The following is a 22,051-nucleotide window of genomic DNA, read 5'->3' on the forward strand; positions in this document are numbered from 1 at the left end:
ACTTTAGCTTGACAGATTGGCCTGGGAAAGGTTTTATTGGCAGGAAGCTCTGCTTTACAGCTATAAATCAATATGTTGTTCAGTGTGATTTTTGCATAATTTAATGATGTTTATTTTAAATTAAGTTGTATTTTATATTTAAAGTATTTATTGTTTTAGTAATGTTGTTCCTTTTCATTTTTTTATTTATTTATTTTTTTTTTTGTTTAATTCATAGTGATTTTTAGCACTTTTACTATATTTACTTTATTTATTTTAATAATTTATTTGACTTAGTTGCTAGGGCATCATTTTAATTATTTCTTTAAGTTTTTAGTTTTTTATCTAATGTTTACATTTGATTTCAGCTTTATTTCATTTGCTGACTGTTTATGTTTTTACTTAACAATAAATGTAAAGTTTTTCAAAAACTTACTTTAAGTTTTTAATAGCTTTTCAAAACCGTAATAAAAATGCTTTTAATTTTAATTGTGCATACTCCCTATAATTAATTTTGGGTGTGTATACACCAACTGATTGTGACATTTTAGAGTAAACCTTGTCTTATATATGTAGTCAGACATTGGTTTAAAGGGGTGGTTCACTACAATATTATATTTTAAACTTTAGTTGATGTGTAATGTAGCTGTGTGAACATAAACAACATCTCTGAATGCAATACACTCAAAGTTCAATGCAAAGAGACATTGGAGACAAAGGAGACATTGGCTTTTACAGAGTTAGCTTAGCAAAGTCTACAGCGCACAAAGTTTGTGAACTACAAACAAAAAAAACATCCGGATTAATGAGATCATAAACCCTTCAGGTTATGCACATTCACCACACGCAGCGAAGGGGTGTGACCAGATGCACTGTATTGTTATAAGCAGAGAAGCTAAAATGCCATCCAAACGCTGCTACTTCCACAGAGCTTGTTCTGTTTCTGTATTTGGTCTTCCAAAGGACACGACACAAAGAGAGAAGTGCATGGTTTCCGCTTCATTCATTCTTCCATGACGGGCCGCCACGCCAAGATTCATCCCGCCACAGCTACATTACAGCTTCTCATTTAAAACATTCTATTTTTTTTTAATAGCGGGTGATAAATCGCACCAAAATGTATTAAAAGGTTAAGTGAATTATAACAGCGCAAACTTTTCGGTAACCGTAGTAGTGCTGTGCGTCATTTGTTTAACCCTTTAAGGTTACGTGCTGACTGACTGGCTGACTGTGACAGGTGCGTGATGCGTGAGGCCAGCAAACACGACGTATAGGCGCTTTATTTCAGGACGCATTAATACCGGAGGCATTCATAAATATTCCTAGCAAATCTAATAAATGCTGGAGACATACACGTACATAAACACACTAAATCGCACCTCAGCAGCGTTTATTTGAGAGCACACAAGAAGATCTGCACGCTCTTAAAGCGGCTTATATTTGAGGGGGCGTGAAAGAAGTTTTGTGCACGAGCAGAAAAAATCGATGCGCAAGCAAAGAGATCCGCATGCTCGTAGGCTATTACATAAATGCGATCTCAACTTCTAATACTGCGCTCACGACATTTCTCATTGAAATAACGCCACAGGTAGTTGGTAGATCTGTGTAAAAAAGGCCTGTCGCCACAGCTGGAAAAAATCCTAGAGGAAACACTGAAGTGCTTAATTTAGTTTTAATTATGTTCCAGAGAATTATAAAAAATATACAGCTAGCATTTAATAAAGGACAGCTTCCAGAATCTCTCCCAGTTCAGTGCTGAATTCAGCTAAAAACTCCTCAAAGAAGGAGCAGCTTCTTCCATAATAGCAGAGGCTGTGGATTGTGAGCCACAACCTTTAAGTATTTTTATTTATTGAAATTGATCTATGACATGCATAGTGTCTAGTGGTGACAGAATGTTGTAGCAAGGATGTGAACAACAGGAAATGCTGTTTGGCATCGTTAACAATTTAGCTACAAATTCGTATCAGTCAAACCGCTGTAAACAGCCACAATCTTCACCTGCGCTGCAGTGTCTCTCTATGCAGCCGCTTTCCCTGCGTTCTACATCTCAAATAACTAACTCGCAAAAGATATGTGAATGTTTCATATTACTTACACGTGCTTATTCTGAGTAGATATGGAAGACACTTGTCAGATTTTATTTTAGAGAGCAGGCGTGAGGTTCATCTGTGGTCTTTATTTTCTGTCTGATTCAGGCACAAACTGATTCAACTAACAGCTACTCTGACTGACAGTATTTACACAGCAGAGGCAAAGTGCGTGCTTGTAGGGGTGTGACGTTTTTGCTGGTGATGTGGAGCCGATGTGTGAATCACAGCTCATTATGTTAGCTGACCAATCAGAGCCTCTTGAGGGCGGGCCTTTCAGAGGATCTAGGAAATATGAGTCATTTTCATATTTGCAGAGAAGCCGTATATAATTATACAAAGATATTTGAGATTTCGTGTTTAAGATATATAAAAAAATAATGTGATTTTTTTTTTTTTTTTTTGTTTTTTTTACAAATAAAGCATGAGCACACATTGCTTTGCATCTTATAAACACAACCAAGCCTTAAAATTACAATCTGGACCACCCCTTTAGTAATGTTATTTTGTCTTTATGCATAAAGACAAACGTTATGCTATCTAAATGTTATGTTATGCATACCAACATCCCTTGTTCCCCAAATCTCTCCTTACTATCTCTTTGTCATTATTTCTCCTCTATCTCTCCTCTCTGCAGCAGAGCAGGCATGCTGTAAAGCTCTCTATGACTTCGAGCCGGAGAACGAAGGCGAGCTGGGCTTCCACGAGGGTGACATCATCACTCTGACCAATCAGATCGATGAAAACTGGTATGAAGGCATGCTGCGTGGCCAATCAGGATTCTTCCCTCTCAACTACGTGGAGGTGATCGTTCCTCTGCCACATTAAGAGGGCTCCAATGAAGAACAGAGGGAGAGAGAGAGAGAAAGAGCAATAAAAAGTGAAAGGGAGAAAGCTGGAGGGAAGTGAGGTAGGGAGAAAGGAGCCAGTTGAAGTCATCTTGGGCTTCATCCTCACCACATTGTTGCCGTTGATCCAAATGTACCTGTACTCTGGCACTTTTTACACATTGATTTATTTTTTAGGAGGGAACTTTGGGAAATGACGACCTTTCACATTCCAGGACTGACTGACTGACCAGTTGACTGATGTACGGACGGTACAACTTGGTCCTTAAGCTACATTTTTAGACACACTAACTCGCTTCATCGTCTTTTAATAATGCCTTGTACTGTTTGTGCTGCTGAAAAAAAGTTAAATGTAGATCATGATCAAATTCTTCCATTTTTAAAGAGTAGACAGGCTAGTCTTAATCAACATAGTATAAATTCTCGATCATTCAATTGTAAAAAGTTGCGTTTTGACTCGACTGCTCCTTGTACCGCCCCCTGCTGGTCAGGATGCGACATTGACCTGCCTCAGATTAAGGAGAAACTGCCTTGTATCTGTGTTAGCACTGCATGGATGTGTGTGCAAAGCGTCCCAATGTGCAGCAATCCTGAGCCACGGGATTTAGTCCCTTTGTACGCTCTATCATTTTAACATTTTTCTACAGTTTCTTCGTCATCTAATATTTTTCATGTATATTTTTTTACAAGAAAAAGAAATTAGATTTTCAGCTGCACCTTGAATCTGGTTGTAAAGCTGAGCTAAAACACTAAAGGGATGTGTTTAGTCGGGTAGATAGGTTTTACTGCACTACAGCTGTACTTTTTGTCCCCCTTACAACTTTTGACCCACTAAGATCAGCAGATCAACAACTTACACACTGTTTTCTGAAGGAAACACAGCCAAATAGCTTGTTCATCTTCTCACGGCAGCCTGAATTATAGAGTCTTCCTCTCTCTTTCTCCTCTTGATGTCAGTTTACGGTAGTCTATTCATCTGATGCTGCTGGCAGTGTCCCATTATTTCAGGTGTGTACATCTAGGTTTTCATGAAGCCTGATTTACACAAAGTGTTTGATATTGAAGAGGAATTCTTCCAGAAATGTAGGGATGGTGCTACATCTCTTACTCTCTCCCTTGTAATGTATTTTTAGAGCTTTAAAGTGGTTGAAGATGTAGTTTCTTCATAACTCAGTGTTCCATAGATCAGTTTGTTTCAATTACTGTACCATCGCACTACATAAATTCATGGACCTACACACTATCAATGGCGGTTCTGAACACCCACACATCTGTCCCTCCACCCTGACCCCAAATCCTGTCTGCACACAGTGCACCACTGTGTCTTTTCCTCTCCCAGACTGTTGTAGATGTGCTGATGCAGACAGGCCGTGGTCACTGTTTCAATGTGAAAAAGAGACTTTTAGTGCCTTTTCGATGGCAAGAATGGATCTAGAACACCAAACGAAATATTAATTATGATTTCTGTGCTAATATGTAGTTTTTTTTTTTCTCCTTCATTTACAAAGGGCTTGTTGGTTTCAGCATTTGGCATGAGCTGCGACCAGATGTACAAGCATGTGTACAAATGTGCCTTTGCAACACTACAAGTTTAAGAAAACAACAAATGGGTTATTTCTGTCTAATCGAATGAGGGCACCGGCATGGTTTTATGAAATTAAATCATTCTGGTTGTGCTCTTTTTAGTATTATGTTCTTTTTTATATGCATACAAAAGCATTCAACCTTTTTTATTAATGATTTGTGCATGTTAGCTTAATAGCAGGCTGATGTTTGTTGTAGTTTTAAAGTCTCCTCCTGTATGTCTCGGATTTAACTGCATTATATTGTTATTCTTAAATATCCCAAACCCTAAATATTTGTATCTTATTGTCCACTCATCTTTAAGTAAATAAATTCAAAGAAAGAACTCCGTCTGTTTCACTTGTAAGAGTATGAACAGTTTTTTTAATTATACAGTTAGAAAAAACAACGTTGCAGGAAGCAAACGCACATTTCGTTTCTTGTTCCAGTGTATATTTTAAGGTATTCAGCAGGAAAAAAAGGCATCGTTCCCATATTGGCACAAATCTAATCACACGAACGCATAAATACTAGCCAAAAGAGATCACAAGTTACCCGTCTTCTTTCCTAACTACCCACCGAGACATTTCTACCACAGAGGAAGACAAGTTTCACAGCACAGATATGGCAGAATCGCGTAAACCACAGCCAGTGATACAGACCTAACAGTCCTAAAGGCAACAGTTTTGACGGAAGCATATATGATATATCCTCCATGAAGGCATTTCATATACAGTATAACAGTGCACAGACGGTAATGCACAGGGCAGGAGGTCCCAAGTCAACAGTTCTACAGCTTAACACTAATGCACATTGCACAGACATAAAGCACTCAGGTCACTGAGTGTTGCGCAGTTGGTTGTACACATGCTCCAGGATCTGTGCGTACGCCTGGTCTTTGGGTGCGTGGCCACTCAGAGAAGCCTGAAGAGAAGAGAAAACAAGCTGTTCTTTCTGTCCAAGCCTAATATATGTGCTTTTACAAATTTAGCATATTAATTAAAAGCAATTTAATTAAAACCTTAATATACTGTAATCTATGTTACCAATATACCACTTCTCGCTCTGAAAATGGCCATAGAAGGTGGCATGGCTTTAAGCACAAAGAAACAAATGCTGTTGATTGACTCCTATCATATATGTGCAGTGTGTATTTATAAAACAATTATTCTGTGCATAAAGCTAAATATTATTTACTGTGTTATTACCTTTAAACCACAACCTTAAGCTCAGGACACACCAAACCGAACTAGTGGCAATGAAAACGGACTGTGTTGTCGCCTTGCATTGGCTGCATCTGGACTAAAAAGCTGTGTGAACATTACGGTTGGGTATCGTTTGGGATTATTTTGATACTGATGCTAAATCAATACTTTTAAAATGGTACCGGTGCCAAAACGGTGCCTAGACTGATACTTTTGAGGCACAAATTTATTTGACAAAAAAATATTTTAATAATTTTATTCATTTATTAATTTCTTTTCGACTTAGTCCCTTTATTAATCTTTAGCAAATGCCACAGCGGAATAAACCGCCAATTTATTCACCACATGTTTTACGCAACGGATGCCCTTCCAGCCTTAACCCAACACTGGGAAACATCCATACACACTTATTTACACACATACACTATGGTCAAATTTGCTTATTCATTTCACCTATAGCGCATCATATATTTGAAATGCATGAATATATTTCTTTTGATCATTTGTTTGTTAGCATGAATGCAAGATTTGCATTACATCCTTGTCACTGCACCAGTGGCACCGAAATTAGGCACTAAAATTCATATGCTGATTCGGTTTGGTTCACCGGTTACATGGGTACGGGTGCCTTAATGGCACCAGGTTTTGGTACCCAACCCTAGTGAACACAACAAACAGACTAAAGCCAACTGATACAAGAATGTATGTTCTTGCACCTGTGTGAATAGATGTACCTTGCCATACCCGCAAATGGTTTTAGCCTGAATTGTCATTCCTCAAATGTAAACTGGAACTAGTAAAAGTTCCCTCACCACAGAAGGATTCGCTTGTGTATATATGTCTGATGTCTGGGTCTTTAGGGGAGAAATGTGAGTTCGTGAGGGATGGATGGCTTACTCCCAAAGCACTGTCATGCAAGGTGGTTTATTTACAGTGCCAAAAAATCCATCCACAGAGAAGGTATATACAAGTGCAAAACAAAGAAAAATCCAAAAAGTACCAAAGAAACAAGAAGCAGGAAAATAAATCTGAAAAATATACTCCAATTATATTTACAAAAATAATAAGAACAGCTATCCACAATATATGTTTGCTCAGGGCACCGCAGTATGGAATGACAGATGTTTGTTTTCACTCATGACTTGGCGAAGTTTCTGTTCTTGTACTCTGATTCGTACCTGAACAGTCGATCAGAGCGCTCGCTCTCACAGATGATTGACACCAATTCTACATGCTGAACTCTCTCCAACGTGTAGAAAACAACAAACAAACTAGCCTGACAGACACTCACTGAAGGCTATACCTTCAGCTGGTGTGTCCCTTTAGCTTCAGCTTTAGCAAACTGTCATAAACTTGCTCTGGGCTTTTTGCAGAGGTTGTGGATTCTCTTTATAAGGCCTCTATATATCATCAGGAGCTAACGAGTTTGTCTTTTAACTTTGCTTTTAAGAAAAATCTCAATGATGCAATTGTAAATATAATTTAATGCGTTACATTTGTGTATGTAAAAATCACAGAAATTACATCGCACCTTGATTTTGTCGAGTATTGAGGTATTAGGGCTCCACATCTGACTGAACTGCACCAGGTCAGGAGCAGACCGATAAAACTCCACCAACAGCATCTACAAAGGGAGATAAAAATAGATGTGTATCACTCTAGGCTTCTCAAAAGACTCGCTACATCATGCTAATTAATTCTACAGGATGTAATTTAGCAATTGCTTTAATCCAATCTACTGTAGAGTGAGGTGTTATCTATAGCTGCTGGAAACTAAAAAGACAACCATTTAGTGATCGGCTTCAAAAACAACTATTTCTAAGAGATAAAAATCCCTGTTTACGCACTGTTGCGTAATGTAATATCATACCATCTCGTTAAGCACGTCTGTAGTGAGGAAGTTGTCCTGCACATATGTGACCTCTACCGCCACTGGGATGCCGTAATCATTCGGTCGTTGCTGAAATGCAAGAGAAAGTAGATATGAGATGATAGATTAAAATAGATAGCAAATTGTGTTTCATCAAATGAACCAATACCTCAGGAGGAGGCACTACCCAGAATGGGGTGATTGTGGAGGCTACACCTTGGTTACCATGGTAATAGGGTCCTATAAGTGGTGAAACAAAAAATCTTAACCCAGATCATTCAATATAAGTGGCTTTGCAAAGTATATGTGAACTACATCACACACCACAGATAATCCCCAGACAGGGCTGGAACCCGTTACTGCTGCCTTGTAGGCGAAGCTGGTGATCCATCTGCGAATCGATGTCCTGTAGAGACGGAAGGGCAGGGCCTCGTGGGTGACTGTGATACCATCCCACCAATGACAGGCCACGCATGAAGAGATTCTGACAAATCTGCAACACAGTTAAAAGGTACAATTCTGAGAACGCAGCACTATGTTTTATAGGTAAACCAACATTTTTTTGGTGACCAACCTCTTCTTCTACAGCTGGAGCGGCATCTTTATCAGCCAATCGCGTGCGGCATGGAAATACGCGCAGGACTGTAAGCACTGATGAATGCAACGCATAAATTTGAGTATTTATGACTATTGGTTTGCATGGTAGTTGGAACAATTATTGGACTTACATTGTGTGTTTGTGTCCCAACGGCCTCCTAAATACCCAACTACCTCACTTGAGGTCAGGTGACAGTGGAAATCCTATCAATTGAGGTGGGAAAAATGGTTTTCATTTGCTTCAACTGTCGCAACTAATCCGATTACTGACTTTACTTTTGATGTTATGATTAATTCCATGAGAACTTCATACCATTAGAAGCAGAACATTGCTGGATACGGCTACATTAAAAGGCTGGAAGCGGTTGATTGCTGAAAAGGCAGACAGTTCGACGAGAGTGTGAGGATCCCTGTGAAGACAAACAGAGGAACTCTCAGGTATGATTACAGTTCAAAAAAGTGGGTTGGGTTGGAAGTTGTAATGTTTTAAAGGAAGTTTTTAGGGTCACTAAAAACTGCATCAGTTTGATACAGTAGAAAAGTACAGTAAAAAACATAATATTGCAAATTATCATTTATTATTGAAACCTTTTTTATAAATATTTGTTTGGAGGGAACATTTTTTATTTGTATTTCAAATGATACAGAGGCCAAACTCTGTATTTTTTCACAGCATGATAGAGTGATTTCTATATAGCTCATTTTTCTTGGAACATTAACTTTTTTCTCATCCGTTATCCATAAATTCCAACAACATAAAATGTGTGTATTTATGTATATTTTTAATATATGTTTATGTAGAAGTCAAACACAAGATGCCCATTTTGGTGTCCTTTATCAAGTTAAATTACAAAAGGGATTGCATAAAACATTAATTAAAAATAAAATGTGTAGTTTTTCACATCAGTTTTCTGAAAATAAAATGGCCTGGTTTGTACTTATATTTAAAAATGATTACAAATTTAATATTTTTAAATATTCAAAAGTGAAAGATCTCTACTAAATGAAAATAATAATTATTCTAAATATCCCTTTCAGTGATTTTGTAGTATATATATATGCTTGTTTTAGTGGATGTCTTCAGTAAATCAAAAAAAGCTAAACCATATTAACATTTTATTGTTTTGATGCTTGATAATTATACAATAATTACCTTGCGGCATCTCTGGTGCCAAGAGTGCAGTACCTGACTGGAATTCTCTCTCTGTCTCTTCTCTGCGTCAGACCAATCTCTGAGCCAAAACACACAAAATAACATAACATATGCTTGGCTGGAGCTATAAATAGGCCAAGATATCATTACCACAACAAAACCTGAAGGATGCTGATAATGACTTATTCTGTTTGAGTACTTGTGAAGAGAGAAGAGGCTTCTATGTAATGTAGAAGACAACATCATACCATGCAGCTCAGGTTTGGACTTTTTATTCTTGTCCTCTACTGGAATGGTCGTTTTCCCTTCCTCTTCATCATCATCTCCCATCTCATCATCTTCTCCTTCACTTATCAGACTCTGAAATTTACAAAACACAAATTGCAGACTGCATAATGATTGGCTATAATAACTGTAACTCATTCATCACCTTCTCATTTACTATTAAGGTTAGGGTTAAACCTTTCTGAATTTCTTCTGTTAGACATAAAACAAGATATTCTGAAGAATGTTGAAAAAAGCAGCCATTGACTTTAGTAGGAACAGAAAGTACAATGGAAGTCAATGGCTATTTTTATTTCCAATATTATTCAGTATATCTTGTTTTTTGTTTAATAGAAGAAAGAAACTCTTTGTTTGGAAAAAGTGGAGGATGAGAAAATGATGGCAGAATTTGCCTTAATTAATTTGTCCTTCATTTCTCACCATGTCAGCACTGGGCTGGTATTTGTGTAGCCAGGTGGTTTTGTACTGGACCAGTTTCTGTCCCCGGTATCGCACTGATGCCCAGCCACAACCAGACTTTTTGGCCGGGTTCACCAGGCGTTTACAGTGTGTGGCCCACGCACTTGGAGAGTTAAAGATCTGCCCGGTCTCCACCCAACGAATCTTCCCATCATTCAGAAGATCTCCAACAAACTTTTTACCCTGAGGAGAGACAGACAGTGTCCCTGAAAGCTCACTAAATATAAACATAAAGGATATGGCATTCTGCTAGATCATGCTTTTTTAAAGATGTCACTAACTCCCAAAATAGAACTTGTTTTGTGTGAAGGAGCGCCATGCTAATATTAAAAACGCTGACATGAGATATGTCTTTAATATTAATTAATATTAATAAGAGCAGGTCAGAATAATTATGTTATTTTAATGAGATATTCTGACATGCTCTTATTAATATATACAATAATGTTATAGATATTAATAATTTTTCTTAAATTACAATTTAATAAATTATCTTTAAACTTCAAAAAATATACCGGCCTATATATATATATATATATATATATATATATATATATATATATATATATATATATATATATATATATATATATATATATATATATATACAGTTGAAGTCAGAATTATTAGCCGCCCTTTAAATTTTTTTTTTTTTTTCAAATATTTTCCAAATGATGTTTAACAGAGCAAGACGTGTTTTATTTCAGCTAGAATACAAGCAGTTTTTAATTTAAGAACCATTTTAAAGTCAAAATTATTAGCCCCTTTAAGCTATTTTTTTTTTGATAGTCTAAAAAGGAACAAACCATCGTTATACAATAACTTGCCTAATTACCCTAACTTGCCTAGGTCACCTAATTAACCTAGCTAAGCCTTTAAATGTCACTTTAAGCTGTGTAGAAGTGTCTTGAAAAATATCTAGTTAAATATTGTTTACTGTCATCATGGCAAAAATAAAATAAATCAGCTATTAGAGATGAGTTATTAAAACTATTATGTTTGGAAATGTGCTGAAAAATCCTCAGTTAACAAAAATGGGGGGGGGGGGGGTAAACAGGGGGGCTAATAATTCTGACTTCAACTGTATATTACATTATATATATTATTACATAACATTAAAAGATTTACTCACTATTTACTAACCCTGAAGTGGTTATAAATCTTTGCATTTCTATTCTCTGTTTAACACAAAAGATTTTTTGAAGAAAGCTGAACATTTCTAACCACTGACTTGCATTGTAGGAGAAACAAATACACATAACAAATGGAAGTCAATGGTTCCAGGTTTCCAGCTTTCTTCAAAATATCTTCCTTTGTGTTCAACAGAAAAAAAGAGATTCAAACTTGTTTGGAACATGTATAGAAAGAGTAAATGATGACAGAATTTTCATTTTATTCATGTTTTCATCTTTTTACATGCCTTACTTGCATTTAATTTGCTTTCTATCTATATCAAATCACTTTGAATTTGATGCAGATGCCAATAATGTGACTTTTTAATATACATCATCTATTTCTAAAACAATATAACAGCTCTAGGTAAGTAAATTCTGTACAGTACCAGGTAGTGTATGGACAAAACTCCATCTCCAGGCTCCACAAGACCATCCTTCAGCAGGACTCTTAAAGTGATGCCTCTCCTGGTCAGAAGTGAACCTCTTCCAGAGGAGGATCTCAGGTCAGCATCTTCAGCCCCGCTCAGTTCCTCATCCTCCTCATCCGCTCCTTCCTCCACCACCTGAGGAGATGAGGGCGGCTCTGAGCCTAACACAAACACCCAGTTAATACAGGCAAGAACTCAAGCTGTTTTTTTAAATTAGTTATCTGTATGTTTTTGTATAATGCATGTTTGTTAAAAAACAGCTATAACCAGGGGCGGATTTAATCAATAGGCAAGGGGCCTATATCCTGCTTGGGGCCCCAGGAAATTTGAGGGCCCCCAAATAAATACCTAGAAGTATAAATGATACTATAAATTATATACAACATTGTTTTCTATCATATTTTGTACGGGGGGGTTAAAATTTTAATTTGAATGTAATTATTACTAGGGATGTCCAGATCCAATCATGTGATCGGAAATCGGGCCGTTTCAGACTCAATCGAAGTCGGACGTTACCTCCAGATCAGGACTTGAATATATAGGTACGTATATATATTCTCATTGTTTTTTAACACATCTATAGTTATGCTGTTGCACCTCTTTCTTAACTTCACACAGAAGGACACGAAAGCAGCGTGAAGCAGAAAGTGCGAGTATGTCTGCGGTCTGGAGGTATTATAAAGTTTACGACAACGATGCCATTTTCAATCGTGTGAGATATGTAAACTTGGCATTGCAAAGGTTGAGGTGGAAGGAAAAAGGCTACATTTAACACAACAATCTTGATAAGACACCTCAAAAACAAACATTGAACCTCGATTTGAAATGCCGTCTTGCCACTATTACAGAGAAAGCTCTGCCAGCCTTTTATAAGAAGATTTCTGACAAACTGCTTGACCTGTTATAAGATGTACCCCATATTTCGTTTACCACAGACATATGGAGTTCGTCCATAGCTCCTATGTATCTACTAAGCCTTTATGCATTATAGAAGTATCAGATCGGGTTTCGGTATCGGTATATACTCAAAATCAAATGACTGACTCTAGGGCAAAAAAACCCTAATCAGGACATCCCTAATTAATACATCTGCGCAATTGTGTCCCCCACCTTCACTCATGGATCAGTCCAGCTGTCAAATCAGTAAATATTTAGTTTTAAAAATGAAATAGTTCATTTATATTTAGTTTTGAATTCATCTCAAGAAAACAAATCATCTCAAAAGTTTTGCAAGGTGCTTCACATATTCACATTATTTTGCATTAAGATTAAATGTAGGAAATGAGATCAAATAGTATAGGTAAAAACAGCTAAATGATAATAATAATAAATCAAGTTAAAGTACAAAAGGTGCATTTTAGAACTTTCGGGCCCCTTGGCTGTTATTGCTTAGGGCCCCGAAATCACTAAATCCACCCCTGGCTATGACTGTCAATTACAGTATATCTTGAATAACCAAATTATTACCATGAATATAGCCAATGCTGCTGATATTGCATTAAAACATCAATGTTTAATGTATTTTAATATGTATACAAGTAATTCAAAGAAAAAGCACATTAAACAGAATAATTTGTACAAAATAAAACCGAACAGGACATTTGACCGAGTTCAAACAGTTTGTAAACGAAATCGAACAAACTTGTAGGTTATAAAAATGATAAAAGTCTAAACTCAAGAGTGAACTCTCGTGTGGGCAAACATGGCTTTTATTGTGGGACAAAAAATGGTCAACACAACGCAGCGCACATCAGGGAATCAGCGAGCGTCATCTGCCATCTCAATCTGAGGGGCTTTTAGTCGGAAATTAAAACAAAACCGCTCTGATAATGTGTCGACAAACGGCTCGTCCTTCGCCTGTTTTGTTCTCGGTCCTCTCCGCAACCTCGCGGCCTAGCAATTATTAATTTCTCTCGTTTATTAAAGAAATCACTAATTTCTTTCATTCTCACCCATTTTGCGATAATCGTCGGAAAGCGCTTTGAGCTGAAACTGCTCCACAGACTGAGCTGATGTTTCTTTCCGTCACTTCAGTTCCGCCGTGCTAATAAAACACTTCAGTGCGGACAAATACTCTCCGCCAGGCTGTTATTCAAAAACATAAAATGAAGGCGTGTGTGTGTGTCTGCAGTGTAGTTTCCTTGTGTAGTGTTTCTTTAATGTCAATTCCCCTCCCCTTTCTCCCTCCTACCCGTCCTTGTCATTAACTCCCCTTTATAAATTAGCGGTGTTTGTGGCGCTTCAGTCTCCAGCACAGGGGGATTGATGCGGTTTGCATTCTTGGTACAAAGGAAAACATCCGCAGAAATATTACGAGCGAATTGCATGCGATTGTTTGACTATTTTGGCTTTGTGTCAGTTTTGATACAGTTTCTTATGTCCCTGGACCACGGTCAAATGAGCAATGACTGAGACCCAGAAGTGGACAGATGGTCTGTTTGGGGAATCTGCGTGTGTAATAAAGGATTTACGGTATTAATGAATGAATGGCGTTGGTCATTGTCTAATTTAGACCGTTAGATGTCGCCAATGAAGAGGTTAGTAAATACAAATAAGACGTAAAACATTTTTATCAAAGCAAAGAAAGTCAGTCATTGAATGCAAACATTGAATGCTAAAAAGCTCTTAAAATATGTCCTCAGACTGAAAAACGTTGCGTTTCTAATGTTATAAATGTTGCATTGAGATATATTGAACAAAATAATGATATGACAAATAAAAGACATATAAAAGCTTTTTAATGACATAAAATGTATTAAATGACATACACTCACTGGCCACTTTATTAGGTACACCTGTCCAACTGCTCGTTAACAAATTTCTATTCAGCCAATCACATGGCATTCAATGCATGTAGACATGGTCAAGACCATCTGCTGCCGGTAAAACCAAGCATCAGAATGGGGAAGAAAGGTGATTTAAGTGACTTTGAACATGGCATGGTTGTTGGTGCCAGGCGGGCTGGTCTGAGTATTTCAGAAATTGCTGATCTACTGGGATTTTCACACACAACCATCTCTAGGGTTTACAGAGAATGGCCAGAAAAGTGAAAATATCCAGTGAGCGGCAGCTCTGTGGGCACAATTGCCTTGTTGATGCCAGAGGTCAGAGGAGAATGGCCAGACTGGTTCCAGCTGATAGAAAGGCAACAGTTACTCAAATAACCACTCGTTACAACCGAGGTATGCAGAAGAGCATCTCTAAACGCACATGTCGAACCTTACCACGGATAGGCTACAGCAGCAGGAGATCACACCTAAAAACAGGAAACTAAGGCTACAATTCGCACAGGCTCACCATAATTGGACAAACGAAGATTCGAAAAACGTTGCCTGCTCTCGAGTCTCGATTTTTGCTGCAACATTCGGATGGTAGGGTCAGAATTTAATGTCAATAACATGAAAGCATAGGTCCATCCTACCCTGTATCAATGGTTCAGGCTGGTGGTGGTGTAATGGTGTGGGGGACTTTTTCTTGGCACACTTTGGGCTCATTAGTACCAATTGATCATCGTGTCAATGCCACAGCCCACCTGAGTATTGTTGCTGACCATGTCCATCTCTTTATGACCACAGTGTACCCATCTTCTGATGGCTACTTCTAGCAGGATAACGCACTATATCATAAAGTGTGAATTATCTCAAACTGGTTTCTTAAACATGAAAATGAGTTCGATGTACTCAAATGGGCACCAAAGTCACCAGAGCTCAATCCAATAGGTCACCTTTGGGATGTGGTGGAACAGGAGATTCGCCTCATGGATGTGCAGCCGACAAATCTGCAGCAACTGTGTGATGCTATCATGTCAATATGGACCAAAATCTCTGAGGAGTATTTCCAGTATCTTGTTGAATCTATGCCACAAAGGATTAGGGCAGTTCTGAAGACAAAAGTGGGTCCAACCCGGTACTAGTAAGGTGTACCTAATATAGTGGCCAGTGAGTGTATAATATAAAAGTATAAGGGTATGAAAGTATTTGAAATAAAAAGCTTGTTGAATAGCAATAACTGAAAAAATGGCATTGAATTAACAAGTGCTTGCATTAACAATCTTTTGACAAATATGATTGTCACACATTATCTTTCTATCTTCCATAGACATAACTATTATCATTATTATTGAGTGCTATAAAAAATATAAACTATAAGAGAAACAGTAAAATTCATTCATTCATTTTCTTTTCGGCTTAGTCCCTTTATTAATCCAGGGTCACCACAGTGGAATGAACCGCCAACTTATCCAGTTTTTATGCAGCGGATGCCATTCCAGCCGCAACCCATCTCTGGGAAACATTCATACACACTCATTCACTACGTACAATTTAGCTTACCCAATTCACCTGTACTGCATGTCATTGGACTGTGGGAAACCGGAGCACCTGGAAGAAACCCACGCGAATGCATTACGGATGCAATGTGTAATTTAAAGTTAATTTAGTTATTTATTTCTCTAATTCATACAGAGACTCGTCTGTCCCTGGAGCATCACAGGAATCAGTCTCATGTTCTCCACTCCTCCATGACCACCACAGTCCAGGATATGGAAACCTTGGGATCATCTCGTTGCTGGTCTTGGATCGAATCAGTGGCACTGCGTGGTCTGAGGGTCTCGGGATGAGTATCCCCAGGTGGAAATAGAGAATAATTAGCGTAGCTGCTGTTCATAGTGTATATAAACAAGATGAAGAAACCTGTGTAGAGCACAGTCATGTACCATACAGCTAAGTGATGCACTGAGTGTATGCTTTACTAAAAAGATAGCTTTTTAATCTAGTTTTGAACTATGAGAGTGTGTCTGAGCCTCGGACGTTATCAGGAAGGCTATTCCAGAGTTTAGGAGCCATAAATGAGAAGGCTCGACCTCCTTTGCTTGACTTTGCTATTCTAGGTACTACCAGAAACCCTGAGTTTTGAGATCTTAAAGAGCGAGTTGGATTGTAGCGAGACAGAAGGTTGGTTAGATAAACAGGAGCTAGATTATTTAAAGCTTTATAGGTAAGAGGCAATATTTTAAATTCAATATTAAACTTAACAGGCAGTTAGTGTAAGGAGGATAAAATTGGGATGATGTGATCAAATTTTCTACACCTGTTAAGAACTCTGGCAGCTGCATTTTGTACTAGTTGAATTTTATTAATAGAGGATGCTGGGAAGCCAGCAAACAGAGCATTACAGTAATCCAGCCTTGAAGTCATAAAAGCATGGACTAGCTTTTCTGCATCTGAGATGGATAGCATACTTCGTAACTTAGCGATATTTCTCAGATGAAAGAAAGCAGTTTTTGTGACATGGGAAATATGATTTTTAAAAGTTAAATTGCTGTCTAATATGACACACAGATCTTTTATAGTAGAGCTAACGCTAACTTTGTATCCCTCTAATTGTAGGTCGAGTTGTGAGATATGCTGTGTACAGGATTTATGCCCACTAAGTAATAATTCTGTTTTGTCTAAGTTTAAGAGGAGAAAATTGTTGGTCATCCAGTCTCTAACATCTTTAATACATCTAGTTAGCTTAGACAGTTTAGACATCTCATCAGGTTTAGTTGAAATATACAATTGCGTATCATCTGCATAGCAGTGAAAGCTGATCCCATGTCTTCTAATAATGTCTCCCAGGGGTAGCATGTATATTGTAAATAGCAAAGGGCCTAAAACTGATTCTTGAGGCACCCCATACTTTACTGGGCTGACTTGTGAAGGCTGTCCATCAATATTCACAAACTGGTAACGGTCAGCTAAGTATGACTTAAACCATTGTAGAGCCTGTCCCTTGACACCTGTAGATTTTATAGTTTTTATAGGGTAGATTGTGTCATAAGTTTGAGTAAGTTGAAATTGATACTTTGTCAGTCCAGCTTTCATAGTTCGGTTTAGTGTGGTTTAATTTTCACTGCTGAAAGTCCAAACACAGAGCAAATCCATTGATGTGCAGCTCCACAAGTCCCAAACCAAGCAAGCCAGTGGCGAGGAACAAACTTAACCAGTAGACGAATATGAAGGGAAAAAACCTCAAGAGTAACCAGGCTCAGTTGGGCACAACCATTTCTTCTCTGGCCAAACTTCCTGTGCAGAGCTGCAGTCTAGGCGCCAGGGGCTGAAGAACACTAGACGTCCATCATGGAGAAGCTGCAGGTGTGAGTATGTGGCTTTACCATTGAAGGGTTATTAATATTAGGCTATTTGCTTTGCTTTCTTATCACCTTTTCATGCTGTTTAATTGTTACTACTACTATTACTAATATTATTCCTGCCACAATTTGTTGTGTGAAATACTATACCTGGAAGATTTTATTAGCAATAAATATGCAGTCAGCAAAATCATACATCATGTGACCAGTTGAAACACAACCTAAAGCTGTGCAGGGAACTTGTTGTAGCATCAGACTACACATTTGCCAATCTACTTCTACTTACTAATATTTGTCTGGTGAAATAGTTTTAATCAATAAATATCACTTTTCAGGCATTATAATTTTTAACAACCCTGTCCCAATTTTAAAAAAGATACTTCATTAATTTTGAATAAATAAATAAATAAAAAAAAACAGCACTCACTTTATTATACATATTCTTTATTTAAAATGCAAACTCAAAACATCCCAACATCATTTTAAATTGTCATGTGCACAGTAGAAAACAAGTGTTCTTGTACAATGAAATTCTTTGGTTTCCACAATAAAATGCTGTACATGAATGAATAAACAAATAAATAGTGCAATAGCGCATAAAAAAAAACAATTGTATCAAAAATCTACAAGATCTAAAAGAAAAAAGAACCAAAAACTTCCTCAAAACAGACCACAAGACTAAATCAAAAATAATGACAATCCAAGTTCATTTCTTCAGTGTCAGTATAGGGGGCATGTTCACGAGCACTGCGCTCTTTCTGAGGAAGTTGCATGTGGGCATCTGGAGTCACTGCACAGTGCTCATGAACATACACAATATATTGACACTGAGGAGAAGAAACATGCTTCACAAATATTTTCATACATTTTACAATGTTCAAACAGAACCACTGAAGGCATAATCTGTATATTATTCAGCTATGATAAGACATCTGTGTGCACATAAAATAAAAATAATGACTTTATTCAACAATTCAGTTCCTCAGTGTCAGGGGCACATTCACAGTAGAAACAAAGTCTTCTTGTACAATACAATGCTTTGGTTTCCACAATAAAATGCTGTACATGAATAAATAAATAAATAAATAATTTAATCATGAGTTCACACTTAGATAATGCTTGACTCTGACGACTCTATGGGAGTGGACAGTCAACCGCGCCAGTGTGTACACATTAAGTGCTTTTGACTGTTACTATTATTTAATTCACTTGTGTCACATGTCTTTAGAGTGTGGGAGGAAACCGGAGTACCCGGGGAAAACCCACGCGAACACGGGGAGAACATGTAAACTCCACACAGAAAGTGCCAACTGGCTCTGCTAGGACTTGAACCAGTGACCTTCTTGCTGTGAGGCAGCAGTGCTAGCCACTGAGCCACCGTGTTGCCCGATCCGAGAATTGAGGAGGGAGAAGGGATGGATGGGGGTCTGTCTTCCAAAACGAATATAGGGAATGAAGTTAGGCTGGATATTTATGTTAAATTTGGAATGATCCGATTGGCTAGCTAATGATTAGCGATAGGGACCAGCTGCGGTCAGTCATATCACATGCTCCTCTTCAAATTAGTTTGTGAAACTTCACATAGTGCAATAGCACAAAAAAACAATTGTCAAAAATTAACAAGATCTAAAAGAAAAAGAACCAAAAACCTCCTCAAAACGGACCATATGACTAAAACAAATATAATGACTATCCAAGTTCATTTTCTCAGTGTCAGTAAAGGGGCACGTTCACGAGCGCTGTGCTCTTTTTATGCATGTAACGCTGCTTACGTATACCTCAGATGCGCCTGTGCTTTGTTTTTTTAAACAGAGGAAGTCGGGTGTGGGCATCTGGAAGGAGCTATACATCCCTGCACAGTGTTCATGAACGCGCACAATATACTGACACTGAGGAGAAGAAAGATGTTTCATAAATATTTTCATACATTTTACAATATTCAAACAGAACCACCGAAGGTATAATCTGTAAATTATTAAGCTAATATAAGACATCTGTGTGCATATAAAATACAAATAATGACTTTATTCAACAGTTTATTCTTATACATTTTTATACATTTCAAATATGCCTCAACAATAGAGGCAGTGTCCTGTTAAAGATGATGATGATTTTGCTGCATTGGTCTTCACTGAGGAAAACAAAAGAAGAAGAAATGTTAGAGATGTCTAGAATTTGTATATTTCTCGTTATGATTTAGCTAATCTCGTCTGTGAACAGCCTCTTAAAGCTTCAACAATCAGCTGATAAAGCAGGTAATGTAACAAGAATATCAATCTCAAAGATGCAAGTTGTTGTGAAGTGGTCATATGCGGCAATTACTTACATGCGCAATGTTGAGTTTGTATTATAATTGATCATTTGCATACGTTTTTAATGCCTGTGACTGTATAATGACTTTAAAAGCATTCAGGCATAATAAATTGTACCATTTCTAACATTAACAACGATTAATTTGAATTATTTTTATCATTCAGTTACTGTGCTTGAATACTGTTAGACTCGGAAAATGATAAACAATGATCTTTTTCTTGATTGTATTTATAGATTGTTATGCATAAGAGTACTCACAACACATGCAAATACAGAAATGCACTGCAAATAGCACAGACAACATCGAAGATGTGTCAGGGGACCCCAATTAATGATTGTTTATTAGATTTAATGGAGATGCATTCCCCCTGCAGAATCATTCTAACTTGAACAGAATTCAATCTAGCATTATAAATTCTTTGCAAATAGAGATATTAAGTTATCTGGTGGAATTGTATTCATTTCGCAATATATATTTATAAATATTGCTAGACTTTTCTAATATTGTGCAGCTCTAGTCCCAGTAGTATGTTTCCAAAGGATCAGTTGTATTTACCTTCATCCGGTCTTCATTCACAGCTTCTTCATCCACTCGTGCTGCAGCACCTCCTCCAGTGTCTCCAGGTTTTGATTCAGACACTTTTCAATCAAATCACAGCACTCTGTATAAGGAGAAAGAGAGATGGTATGTCAACACTGCACTAAAGCTGACATAAATGAAGAAATCTTCTGACATTTGTGATTAAAACAAGCTAGTGTAAAGTCCTGGAAGGCCGGTGTCTTGCAGAGTTTTTGTCAAACACTCCAAGCTAATCAATGACTATATCTCAAATTACCTAGTACACTATTTGAGGGTGTAGCCATTTCTAGTAATGTCCGAAACTATAGTGAAGGTTTTGAAGTGCACTCAATTCCCTCATTCATTTACATTCACTCCTTTGAGTAGACTAATGTAAAGAATGGAGTATGATTTCAAGATCACTTGGATTCTTAAAGATAAGAGTTTGGAGGTAAACTCTGCTGGATGGTGGCCCTCGAGTTGCCCCTTCCTGAGCTAATATACATGGTGACATTACGACCACGGTTAGATTCTGTTATGGACATTGATGCCTCATTCACACTAGCAGCGACTTTGTAGCTGCCTATTGCTCTGGGTGGCGATCTGCTGCAAATGCAGGTCTGTGTACAGCACTACAGCACAGAGAATACAACCAGCCTCTGAGCGAGCTGAGAGAGGATCAAGTGAGCTCTACTGGTGCTCCTATTGGCTCAAGAAAGTCGCTCTTCATTTGCATAAAGTTGAAGGATTCAACACTGTCGCTTGCGTAGATGGAGGTCGCTGGAAGTCACTCACTCTCCATTGAAATGAGCGGTCACTTGACGCTTTGCCGTTGCGAGTCGCTCATATTGTGAATGAGGCTTTTATAGTCACACATTTACTGGGTTAAACAACGCTAAGCTCTTTTTGCTTGACGGAGAGCGTGTCTGAAGTTAGGGGTGACGTGATCATCATAGCAGCGTCAGCCAATGAAACAAGTCCTCAATCAGCTACTGTCTGAGCTAAGGAATTTAAGTAAAGCAATTTTATTGGCTGACGCTTCCGTTGGCGCTTGAAAAGTTGAGGTATTTCCAACTTCTACAGGGAGCAACACCGCAGAAGCAGTGCAGACGGATCCACAATTCAGTTCGTCATGATTGACATCACCCATTCAAAGTGAATGGGAAGCGTTGACGCTGACGCCCGGTGTGATTGGGGTGTAAGACTACAACAGGTTGAGGCATTTAAATTTTTCAGTGTCTGTTTACTCACCCTTGGATATCTTGGGTCTAAATAAAAGGCGTGGTTCCCTTTCATCTCTGGAGTACACTGGCACTTTTCCGTTCACCATAAAGTACAGCAGGTGGCCCACGCTCCAGATGCTTCCCAAGATGACGATCTTTCGTTCTTCATCCTTG

General features: G+C 37.9%; 2 protein-coding genes across 3 annotated transcripts in view; one reads left to right on the plus strand and one right to left on the minus strand.

The window, feature by feature from the left end:
- The window catches only part of sh3gl1b (SH3-domain GRB2-like 1b), a 44,335-nt gene extending 39,509 nt beyond the window's left edge, over positions 1–4,826 (plus strand). For both annotated transcript variants that reach the window (XM_056463812.1, XM_056463813.1), the window contains one exon: positions 2,707–4,826. In XM_056463812.1, coding sequence (XP_056319787.1) covers positions 2,707–2,897 — 191 coding nt within the window. In that variant the 3' untranslated portion in view covers positions 2,898–4,826. The remainder of the gene's footprint in view (positions 1–2,706) is intronic.
- Positions 4,827–4,841: 15 nt separating this feature from the next.
- mpnd (MPN domain containing) lies at positions 4,842–13,777 on the minus strand. Its single transcript, XM_056463811.1, has 13 exons — positions 13,605–13,777; positions 11,611–11,813; positions 10,011–10,232; positions 9,554–9,665; positions 9,306–9,384; positions 8,466–8,562; positions 8,284–8,356; positions 8,130–8,206; positions 7,880–8,048; positions 7,725–7,795; positions 7,556–7,645; positions 7,217–7,309; positions 4,842–5,404 (listed from the first exon to the last, which is right to left on the minus strand). The coding sequence occupies exons 1-13, from the start codon at positions 13,606–13,608 to the stop codon at positions 5,318–5,320; spliced, it is 1,377 nt and encodes a 458-aa protein (XP_056319786.1). The 5' UTR covers positions 13,609–13,777; the 3' UTR covers positions 4,842–5,317.
- Positions 13,778–22,051: the final 8,274 nt, after the last annotated feature.

The sequence above is a fragment of the Danio aesculapii genome, chromosome 8 (assembly GCF_903798145.1).
Source record: "Danio aesculapii chromosome 8, fDanAes4.1, whole genome shotgun sequence".
Taxonomy (NCBI): domain Eukaryota; kingdom Metazoa; phylum Chordata; class Actinopteri; order Cypriniformes; family Danionidae; genus Danio; species Danio aesculapii.